This window comes from Dreissena polymorpha, chromosome 16, assembly GCF_020536995.1.
Source record: "Dreissena polymorpha isolate Duluth1 chromosome 16, UMN_Dpol_1.0, whole genome shotgun sequence".
Lineage (NCBI taxonomy): Eukaryota > Metazoa > Mollusca > Bivalvia > Myida > Dreissenidae > Dreissena > Dreissena polymorpha.
Window position 1 is genome coordinate 36,885,125 of NC_068370.1, and position 12,163 is coordinate 36,897,287.

The following is a 12,163-nucleotide window of genomic DNA, read 5'->3' on the forward strand; positions in this document are numbered from 1 at the left end:
TGCATGTTCCTACAATGTTGTCCCAGATCAGCATGTGCAGTCCACACAGGCTAATCAGAAATGATACTCTACCTATTACGAAGACTATTGAAAATCCAGTCTAAGCAGAAAGTGTCTTCCCAGAATAGAATGTGCAGCCGCGTTCATGTTTAGCACGGAGCTTAACCCTTTGCCGCTCAGAATCAAAGTGAAAATGGCTTTATGAAAACAGCATAAAACCCGAACAGTGCGCTAGTAAGTTGCAGTATGTTCAGGTTTTATGCCGTTTGCTGCTCATCAGTACCTAAGGGATGGAAATTAAGCCTTTAAAACTTTAATCTTTCAAAAAAAATCTTAAATTTGATCTGATTTTCTAAGGAACTACAAACAGTCAAAGTGCATATATCTTAGAGTGATAAAAGGTTTTACATGGTCCATTGCAGGAGATTTTTCACTGACTCCTGACGAAATTTTTGATAGAGAGGCTGTCAGACGAAACCTAGAGATTTATATACAGGAGCTTTTTCCAGGTAATAGGTTCTTTCATGCCTATGCCATCTTTTTGAGAATTCTGTCTTGTTTTGATGTTTTTATTGCTTTTTCAACAAACATGATTATCCCCCCCCCCTTTGCCAGCATATTGCAGTCACACTGTCCATCTGTCTGTCTTTCAGTCAGGCATTCCATTTTCCGGAGGTTTTATACGAATCGCTTTCTAATATTGAGCTGCTTTTTTTGTATGTGAGTCTACCTACATGACCTACAGATGAACAGTGACATTACTTCTACTCCATTGATTTTTGGAAAAGCTATGGGCTTCTGACTTAAAAAATTTCTCTATAATAACCGCTTTCCAAAGTTTTTTTATTTCAGATATTGAGCTGATTTTTTAGTATGTGAGTCTACCTACATACCTACAGATGAAGTGTGAAATTTGTTTCGGTTCATTGATTTTTGGAAAATTTATGGGCCTTGGACTTATACATTTTCTCTTTAATGACCTTTTTCCAAATGTTTTTTAAGCAAGGCTTTCAGATATTGAGCTGATTTTTTTGGTATGTGAGTCTACCTACATGACTTACAGACGAAGTGTGAGTTTCCTTCAGGTCCATTGATTTTTGGTGAAGTTATTGGACTTAGACTTAGAAATGTTCTCTATGACAATCGTTTTCTGGGGGTTTTTTTACGCAATACTTTCAGATATTAAGCTTATTTTTTGGTTTGTGAGGGTACCTACATGACTAACAGTTTAAGTCTGAGTTAAATTCCGGTCCATTGATGTTTCTCAAAGTTATGGGCCTTGGGCTTTTCTCTATTATAACCGTTTTCTGGATAGTTTTTTTAAGTAACCATTTCACATATTTCGCTGATTTTTGTGAGTCTACCTACATGTCTTACAGATGAAGTGTGAGTTTCTTTCCGGTCCATTGATTTTAGCAAAGTTATGGTCTTTGGAATTAACTATTTCCCCAAAAATAGCTGCGGTACGGCTTCATAGCGCAGTGTTGGGCATTGTGTTTTACAAATGCAGATCTTGTTTGTTTGGTCAAATTTTGAGCTGGAATTTAGCCCTTTTCCCATTTGTTTTCTCCAAATGACTGCCTTAAATTGCCAATTGAAGGTTTCCAAAACTTTAAAAAAATATAAAAAAATTCATTTAGTTAATTTCCCTATCCAGCTCTATAAGTTCAATCTTAGTAAATATAATATTGAAAATTCTTTTATTCTCAATAAAGTATACTCATTTCCAAATATTTATCACAACAATGTGATTTTTATACCCCCGAAGGCATATAGTTTTGTCTGTCCGAAAACTTTAACATTGGTCATAACTTTTGCAATATTGAAGATTGCAACTTGATATTTTGCATGCATGTGTATCTCATTGAGCTGCACATTTTGAGTGGTTAAAGGTCAAGGTCATCCTTCAAGGTCAAAGGTCAAATATATGACCTCAAAGTGGCCCAGAAGGGGGCATTGTGTTTCTGACAAACACATCTCTTGTTTCCAATCAAAAGGGCCCTGGCTCCATTTCCAAAATGGTGAAAAAAAGCACACTCTTCTATGTTAGTAATAGATTTAAAAAGTTGGAAGCAGGGATTTTTTTGCCCAATTGGGAAAAGTACCGGTATAAGCCCTATTGAGAAAACTACTGAAATTGGGAAAATTCACGTTGTGAAGTTTTCATCTTGTGAAATTGGAGTATTTAATTTTTGCTCTTTTTTTTTTTTTAATTGATAACTAAATGTTGTCAAGTTTTCAATATTATATTTACTTAGGTTCAAGCCATAGAGCCGCATAGGGAAACTAACTAAATGTTGCATTTTAATAAGGTTTTTGTTGTTGTTTTGGAAACCTTCGATTGGGGAAAATTTGTAGTTTTTTTCCCAATGGCGAAAGTGCCGTTTTTCAGTACTTTATAAAGAAAGAAAAAAATCGCTTGGAAGACATCCCTTAAACGGAACAGCTTACTTACCATTGACAAATTACCAATGAAATTTCCTGTTTTAAATTAAGGTCAATCCACAATCTTGAAATAATAAAAAAACAATAAAGAAGATATTTTGGTGTCTTATGTCTGTTATACAAAAAAGAAATCTGTTATTATTTACTGTCTGTAATACAATAAAGAAGATATCTTATTGTCTACTGTCTCTTATACAAAAAAGGTTGTCTTTCTAGAAATGAAGCTTTTATTTGATTTTAAGAATTTTTGTTCTATGGGCAATTATTTTCACAATTCTGTTGCATGTTATTTTGCATTGACTCATTAACACTTTACCACTCAGAAGCATTGTGAACTTGGTTATATGCAACCCCCATAAAACCATAACAGACTGCGAGTAACTAGCTGGCTGTTGTGGTTTTATGTTGTTTCATAAAGCCATTTTCATTTTGCCTCTGAGGTGGACAGGCTTAACTTACATTTTGTTGTAATGACTTAGCAACCCCAGCTAATCTCCGATAATCCCACATTTTATCTGGAAAACTGTGAAAAGTCTACACCGCCTGTGGCATTTTGGGGATTAAAATTACATTTGCAGATGCATATTTTTATAATTGGTCTCATTTTAAAGCTAATAAAATTCTCTACAAAATGCATGTTTTACTTTTGTATTTTACCCACTATAACCCAGTTTTATCTGTTAATAAACAATAAATATTATGGTTTTTCGCTGTTGCGCGTGATTATCAACTTTCATGCACTCGGCGCGTGGCACATGTACTCTTTGTTCCTATTCGCGGGTGACTTAAACTTTATGAATATTAATGAGATGGACGAATCCATTTAGAAAAGTTCACGACCTCCATTCATGACTTTGATGCAAATTTTTAAGTTCATCCGAACCGAAGATATAGTCCTCTAAAGTGTCGCCGATTTTTTACAAAAAGTACTGATTTCCGAACTATGCATCATATATCATATTGTAGGGAATGTTCTGAAGTTTAATTTGATATAAAAATCTTTTGTCGGAAACAATAGGAACCCTCCCGCATTTTAAGCCGAACGTAGTAATTTATTCAAATTTACTCCGGTCACCCGGCAACCTCGCTTTTCACCTTTGACCGCCATTTTGATTAACTGATTACGCATCGAGGTTACAATACACTAAATGATCGCTTCATGTAGGGCTGTACTCTCTAAAAAAATATCATAGTTGACAGGAAGGCATGTTTGACACTTTTTACCATTATTGGGGTGTGATCTTGCGGAGATAATGGTAGGGCATGAATAGGTGTTCACAACTGAATCCCTGAAATATGATACACTTGAAGACTACAGTAAACCATTGCAGTAGAAAAGGTTACATTTCACTAAGAAACGGCCGAAAAAAAAAGTTGCAAAAACAGTCGATTTTGATTTGTGTCAAGTTCTTTCTTGCTTTGTACATGACATTTCTTTTTAACCAGGTTTTCCGAAGGAAAAAACTGGTTATTAGATTGGCGAATGCGGGCGGGCTGGCTGGCTGGCGGGCTGGCTGGCTGGCGGGCTGGCGGAATAAGCTTGTCCGGGCCATAACTATGTCGTTCATTGTCAGATTTTAAAATCATTTGGCACATTTGTTCACCATCATTGGACGGTGTGTCGCGCGAAATAATTACGTCGATATCTCCAAGGTCAAGGTCACACTTTGAGTTCAAAGGTCAAAAATGGCCATAAATGAGCTTGTCCGAGCCATAACTATGTCGTTCATCGTCAGATTTTAAAATAATTTGGCACATTTGTTCACCATCATTGGACGGTGTGTCGCGCGAAATAATTACGTCGATATCTCCAAGGTCAAGGTCACACTTTGATTTCATATTCAAAAATGGCCATAAATGAGCTTGTCCTGGCCATAACTATGTCATTCATTGTGAGATTTTAAAATCATTTGGCACATTTGTTCACCATCATGGGACGGTGTGTCCCACGAAAGAATCACGTCAATATCTCCAATGTCAAGGTCGCCACGACTAAAAATAGATTTAAAAAAAAAAAAAAAACTTACAAAGGGGGTTAATTTTTTTTGGTCATTTCAAAAGTTCAGTTTGAGTTTTCTCCCTTTATCAGATTTTTTTTTCACAATGAAAACCTGGTTTTGTGACAATTTTGTCCCTTGTTTATTGCATAAATCGATTCCGCTTAGAATGGCCCTCAAGAAAAGGTATGGTTATGGGGGTCTCTATCTGCAAAATGTTGCATTTATTTTCGCTCAAAGTTGTCGCTTTTACATTGAATTATATAGGGAAACTATTTGGTGTATTATGACCTCGAAAACACGTTTTTCTATCGACGATTTTGAGCATGTTACCGATAGAAAACATCTTCATGTGGTTCAACTTTATTCTAAATACAAAGGTGAGTTCTAGAAACCTTGATTTTGACTCGATTAATTATTTATTTCAGTGACAGTGCAAATATGTAATTTCGATGTAAGGACGGGCACTTGCTCGTGCGATCGAATCGTAGGAAAACCAACCCCGTGTTATTGTTATGAAATGCCCTCAAAGGTGTTTTTATCCGTAAATTATATGTATGAAAATAAGTTTTCTTAAGTATCTAAACAATCGTTGACATGATTAAATCGATAAATTTGCCCCGACGTTGTAGAAATTGTCCAAATGTGCATATCCCCACTGGCCTGTGAGAATGTTTTTGCACTGTAAAAGTTGCATATTAACATGATTTATACATGTACTGATGATGTAGGTCTGACTTTTCTTTCCTTTTTTTCAGTAGATCTAGGAAGTCAATGGCAGACTACCCAGGACCATTCTGTCATGAAAATGGTATAACAACCTCTCTTTAGAAGAAGGCAGAAACCTTGTAGCCTATAAACAGGCAGAAGAATGGACTCATTCTTGAAATAAATACTTTTATAGAAAAAATGGGGAAATTTCAACTGTGTTGTTCAATTTACTGTGTCATCTTAACCCTTCATTCAAAGCATCAACAGAAAAATATGTCAAAACCAAAGTTTCAAGAACATGTGACCAGAAAAAAAACTTGTCAATTTAAAGAAAAGTGCCCGGTGAAAAAATGTGAAAGACTTGATGAATCTAAATGCAGAATTTTAAATTGTAATGCATATGTTGCAATTGCATACCAGGATGCTTGGTATCCTGGTATGGATTTTGAAGTTAAAGATAAAGAAAACTTTGTGGTTAAATTCATGACTACCACCAGAAAACTTGGCCAGTACAAATGGCCTCTACGAGAAGACATTCAGACGGTTCAGAAACAATTCCTAATTTCTGCTGGATTTGTGCCCGACTGTTTGAATTTTGAATGGTTATGGAATGTGAAAGAGGCACCAACAAAAGACAACATTTATAACATATATAAGAAATATTCATAGATTTATTTCAAGGATTAGAAAGTTATAGAATGTGTGCATGTCCCCGTCCCAAAACGATGAAAAGACATTCCGCCCCCCCCCCCCCCCAAACACCTGTGAAAATTTGATTAGAGAGTTAAGACTAAATTAGTTAAATTTGCTTTTAAAAACCGGTTTCCATTTTAAGTAATTCCAATATTGCTTTTGAGTGAATAAATGTGTTAATTGTAGATATTTTAGCCTGATGCCTTTTGAAAAAAAGATAATGTCTCTAATAAAATTATGTCTCTAATAAAATTATGTATATGCTTCCTAAATGTGTTGATCATTACCATGTGTGTATTAATAACTAAAAGTGTTTATAATACTTTAATAAACAGAGTATACATTGATCTACAAATGTTCCAAATTTCATGAAGATATCTCTAAAAATAAAAAAGTTATGGCAATTTTACTATGTAAAAATGTATGAACTTGAATTTCCGGTGCCGCGAATGTCGCGCTTCCTTGTTCACTTTATATAGGGAGAAAATTCAGAATTTGTGCGCATTTTAGCAATATTCAAATTCCCATAACTTTTTTATTTTTTAAGATATTTTAAAAAGAAAAACTGTTCTGAAAAGCTCTTAAAGAGCTCTTTTCAAATATGCAATTGCCTTTAAAAACAGATGTTGATGAAATATTAGCTGGGGTTGCTAACATTAGTAATGTACAACAATGACATGCGACTGTAGAGGCAGAGCTGCAGCTGTTTGGATCCTCCATGAATGGCTTCGGGTTCCATCAAAGTGACCTGGACATTTGTGTGACCTTCCATGGGAAGAAACCTGAGGTACTGTAAAGATTTTACTTGAATCGTAGTTCAAAAGATTCATGTAGGGCATTTTGCACTGTAGTTGTTTAACAAAAAAAAATATATTAATTTTCTAAATATATGCAATGTGTAAAAGTTAATTTGCATATACTAGCATATTATGTACTGGTATAATATGAGATTTAAAAATTCTTCTACATGTATAGACAAATTAAAGTTCTATATGTGAGCACATAACTGTAAAAGGTATCTCTGTAACTACTTTAAATATTCAAGTAAAACTTCTTTCATATTTTGGGGATCATCTTGCATGGTCACATACCAAGGCTGAAGACCATTACTTGCAATTAAGCAGAATAATGCACATTCTGAATTTAGAAAATGTATGTAAACATAGCAGCACAGAAACTGACATTTGGAACTAGTATTGGGTTGCATTTGGGACTAGCTTGGTCTCGTCCAAGTCACTGTTCCTGAAATTATAAAAGGTGTGCATCACAAAAAAATATCAAACTTGTTAAGTCCCCAAGAAAAGCAACTTAAGCCTTATGGCCTACCTGTTCAGGTTGCTTAAACTAATGTTCTTTATCAGGACCTAAACTTTGTTGAGCACATCGAGGCAATATGCAAGAAGCTGAAGACTCACAAGGGTCTGTATGGTGTGTTCCCAATCACCACAGCCAAAGTGCCCATTGTGAAGTTCAAGCATCGCAGAAGTCAGCTTGAAGGAGACATCAGCCTCTACAATATACTGGTCAGTGTGTTGATAGAAAAACATTAAAGAATTTTGGTGAACAAGATTCTTGTTTTTAGCTCATGTGTTATTATAAAAATTCACCTGTTCACAACATGCTCATGGTGAGCTTTTGGGATGGCCTTTTGTCTGTCGTGTGTTGTTCTTTGTAAATTGTGGGTTGTGTGAAATCCTTTTAAATTTTCATTCAAACAACATATCTTCCTTAACTGTTGGGCTGATATGAATGAAAGTGATCAGAAATAATTCCTTGAAGATTATCTTTCAAAGTTGTTTAAATGGTTCCAGTCTGCTGCATATGTAGGTCACCAATGCGCAAAAATAAATTTAAATATAAAAACTTCAAGTATCAAGGGCTTGTTACGTGATATGGTGGCCCTCTAGTGAGTTTTTATGCCCCCTGATCGAATGATCGGGGTTATATTGTTTTTGGCCTGTCTGTCTGTCTGTCATTCTGTCCCAAATTTGCAATAACTTTTGCAATATTGAAGATAGCAACTTGATATTTGGCATGCGTGTGTATCTCATTGAGCTGCACATTTTGAGTGGTGAAAGGTCAAGGTCATCCTTCAAGGTCAAAGGTAAAAAAACAAATCTAAGGGAAGTAACAAGCTTTAAAGGGAGGTAATTTCTATTTATCATTTGGCAGGCACAGATCATTTTTACAAGGGAAGTAATATTTTTAAAGGGATATAATAAAAACAAAAATATTTAAATCAAAGCGGCGCAGTAGGGGGCATTGTATTTTTGACAAACACATCTCTTGTTTCAAATTATGCCCCTTAGGTCAACACTGGCCATGCCCCAGTGGTCACGTGATTTATAAAGGCTTATATTGTAAATAATTTTTATCATTTTTAGTTTTTTGCTGAAATCACAAGGCCCAAAGCTTTGACATTTATTATGAAACATTAGGTAGAGGTCATGTACAAAGTAAGTTCAAATCATGCCTTTGGGGTCAAAACTAGCCAAGCCCCATGTGTCGAATAATTTATATAGACTTATGTAGTACATAGCTTTAAAAATCTTTAAAATGAAAGGTTAGGGGTTAAGTATTTGGCTTTAATCATCCTATAGTGGTCCTCTACAATTTCGTTCTAATCATGCTGGTGGTGTAAAAATTGGCCCCAGTGGTCACATGATTTATAAAAACTTATATGAGCTGCGTCATGCAAAAGTAGGTCTTGTGCCATATGCTGCCAGTGTAGCTCCAGACCAGCCTGCAGTCTTGTCCGGAGCTACCCTGTCTGCTTTTTTGTCCAAATTCTGTGATCCATGAATAAACATGTCCACACAAAATTCTTTAAAAAAAAACACTATGAAATTTCATTCAAAGAAATATAAATGATTTTACAGTTTTTGGTAATTTTTTAATTCAAGGCTATACAGAACACTAGCCTACTCTGTACCTATGCCAGAATGGATCCGCGTGTTCAGATGCTTGGATACGCCATCAAGGTGTTCGCCAAGGTGTGTGATATAGGTGATGCGTCGCGGGGAAGCTTGTCCTCATACGCCTACATGCTCATGATGATTCACTACCTGCAGCATACTAAACCACCTGTCATTCCTGTTCTTCAAGAGGTATGTATATTGTTACCATAACTCCTTGGCCAGTTAGCTGAAATGAAAGAAAACTGGACAAAAAATGTGAATAAAGCTTTTAATTAGTCAATAGTGAAATGATGTCATTGTTATGGCAAAGGTTAAGTGTTGTGTTCAATGAAGATGAAACAGAAAGTATGGAGATTGTTAGCATAAATCTTTGGCCGGCATGCTCAGTTGTTAGACAACAATTGCAAATATTGCAGGTTTGATTCCTGACTTGGCCACATAACTTGTGTGGTGATTGCTCATGAAAATATATCAATTGCCTTGTCCCTGTACCGCTCTTTCAAGCAGTGCAGTTTTCAGTTACAGACAGAAGTATGTGCAATTGGTACTGTTAAATCATCAAACCCAGGACAGTGAGAAGCAGTCTGACTGCTACAATATGCATGAAAAATTGTTGAAAAAAAGTTTGCTTCTCGTCTAAACATATTAATTTTATCACAATTGCAATGAAAGCCCTAGGAGCATTGAAACACTTTCAAGTCCTTTTTTTAGCTCGGCTGTTTTCGGAGAAAACCCTATGTATTGTCATTTCCAGCTCGCCGTGCTAAAACCTTAACATTGGCTCTAAAATCAAAGTGCTTCCACCTACATCTTTGAAACTTTATATGTACATTCACCTTGATGATTTCCACAAGCCACACCCATTTTTGGGTCACTAGGTCAAAGGTCAAGGTCACTGTGAACTCTGAAAAAAACAACAATGTGACAAGCTTACATTCATTAGATCATCTATTTTTTGAAAAAAAAATATGAGCTATTGTCATCACCTTGGCGTCTGCGTCGGCGTTGGCGTCAGCGTCCGGTTAAGTTTTGCGTTTAGGTCCACTTTTCTCAGAAAGTATCAATGCTATTGCATTCAAACTTGGTACACTTACTTACTATCATGAGGGGACTGGGCAGGCAAAGTTAGATAACTCTGGCGTGCATTATGACAGAATTATGTGCCCTTTTTATACTAAGAAAACTGAAAATTTTGGTTAAGTTTTGCGTTTAGGTCCACTTTTCTCAGAAAGTATCAATGCTATTGCATTCAAACTTGGTACACTTACTTACTATCATGAGGGGACTGGGCAGGCAAAGTTAGATAACTCTGGCGTGCATTTTGACAGAATTATTTGCCCTTTTTATACTTAGAAAATTGAAAATTTTGGTTAAGTTTTGTGTTTAGGTCCATTTTATTCCTTAAGTATCAAAGCTATTGCTTTCATACTTGCAACACTTACTAACTATCATAAGGGGACTGTGCAGGCAAAGTAATGTAACTCTGACCGGCATTTTGACAGAATTATGTGCCCTTTTTATACTTAGAAAATTGAAAATTTGGTTAAGTTTTGTGTTTAGGTCCACTTTATTCCTACAGTATCAAAGCTATTGCTTTCATACTTGCAACACTTATTAACTATCATAAGGGGACTGTGCAGGCAAAGTTATGTAACTCTGACTGGCATTTGGACGGAATTATGGGCCCTTTATACTTAGTAAATTTAAAATTTGGTTAAGTTTTGTGTTTTGGTCCACTTTACACCTAAAGTATCATAGATATTGCTTTCATACTTGGAACACTCGCAAACTATCATAAGGGTACAGTAAAAGGACAAGTTGCATAACTCTGGTTGTCGTTTTTACGGAATTATGGCCCTTTTTTGACTTAGTAACTTTGAATATATGGCTAAATTTTGTGTTTCGATCCACTTTACTTCTTAAGTATCAAGGCTATTGCTTTCAAACTTCAAATACTTTCATGCTATCATGAGGTTAATGTACCTGGAAAGTTGAATTTTACCGTGACCTTTGAATGACCATGACTCTCAAGGACAAATTATTAAATTTTGCTAAAATTGCCATAACTTCTTTATTTATGATTAGATTTGATTGATACTTTGACAAAACTACTCTTACCTGACATACCACAATAGACTCCACCCAAACCATCCCTTGTGCCCCCCCCACCCCCCCGTGCCCTCCCCCCCCTCCGCCCCCTAATTTTTTTTGTTTGTTAAGATCATCTCAAAAATGACCACCACACCCTCACACTATACCCCCCCTCCCCCACCCCACCCCCCATTTTTTTTTTAAACGGTTAAAAAACACAAATATTTATTTTTATTATTTTATGTTTAAAATACCGTCCAACCATCGCACCCAAGAATACCCCCCCCACCCCCCCCCTCCCCCACCCGAATCCCCCCCCCTAATTTTTTTTTTAAAGATAATCTTTCCAAATTACCACCACACACTCACACATACCCCCCCCCCACCCCACCCCCCCCCCCAATTTTTTTTTTTTTAACGGTTAAAAAACACAAATATTTATAAATATTTTATGTTTGAAATACTGTCCAACCATCGCACCCAAGAATCCCCCCCCCCACTCCCCCCCTCCCCCCCAGCCCCGAATTATTTATTTTTTGTGTGTTTTTTTTCCGCATTTTTGGAAGATAATGTAATAAATTCCACACCCCCACACTATACACCCCTCTTCACTCCACCCCTCCCTCCTTTGTGATTGAAAATGAGAGTCCCTTCACCTTTAAAAAGAAAATAGATGAGCGGTCTGCACCCGCAAGGCGGTGCTCTTGTTCAATACTGCACCCGCAGCCAAGGGTTGGCACCTGTTATGGGTGCTCTTGTTGGGGTAAACCAGTACCTGGTCTCTTAAGCGGATATTTTAAACGTGCCCAGAATGGGGATTGAATAGTGGGTCTCAGGATGTCCAGGCAGGCACCTTGTCTTCTTTGTCACTGAAATCTTATTTAAGCTTGGCTGTTATTGGAGAAAACCAGAGGTATTGTCGTAGCCAGCTCGTCGTGTCTTTCCGGGGTCCGTACATTCACCTTGATGATTTCTACAAGCCACAACCATTTTTGGGTCACTAGGTCAAAGGTCAAGGTCACTGTGACCTCTAAAAAAATAAAATTGTGACAAGCTTTTATTTATTCAAAACTGCACCCGCAGCGGTGGCTTGGCACCTGTAAGGCGTTGCTCTTGTTTTTGTTAAAACTGGTAAAAGATAAGCTTGGTTTTGTGTATCATCTCATAATATCTGGTATTAAAATATCGCACGTCATGGCTCTAAACTTGTAAATTGTACCACTTTCAGGTTTTCTAAAATTACTTAGTTTCAGTGGTTGACTCCAAAATTCCTAAAATAGTACTGTTTGAGTATATTATTATGATGTA

The 12,163-nt window shown here is 36.4% G+C and overlaps 1 protein-coding gene and 1 long non-coding RNA gene across 3 annotated transcripts in view; both read left to right on the forward strand.

Moving 5' to 3' along the window:
* Positions 1-12,163, forward strand: part of LOC127862151 (terminal uridylyltransferase 4-like) — a 49,977-nt gene that overhangs the window by 20,645 nt on the left and 17,169 nt on the right. For both annotated transcript variants that reach the window (XR_008040468.1, XM_052401144.1), the window contains exons 16-19: positions 423-509; positions 6,536-6,633; positions 7,208-7,369; positions 8,750-8,953. Coding sequence is in view for 1 of the 2 variants with exons in the window: in XM_052401144.1 (XP_052257104.1) it covers positions 423-509; positions 6,536-6,633; positions 7,208-7,369; positions 8,750-8,953 (551 nt within the window). In the remaining variant the exon portion in view is untranslated. The remainder of the gene's footprint in view (positions 1-422; positions 510-6,535; positions 6,634-7,207; positions 7,370-8,749; positions 8,954-12,163) is intronic.
* On the forward strand, positions 4,735-5,366 carry LOC127862168 (uncharacterized). The gene is made up of 2 exons (XR_008040473.1): positions 4,735-4,822; positions 5,201-5,366. It is a non-coding gene; the product is annotated as an uncharacterized LOC127862168 (long non-coding RNA).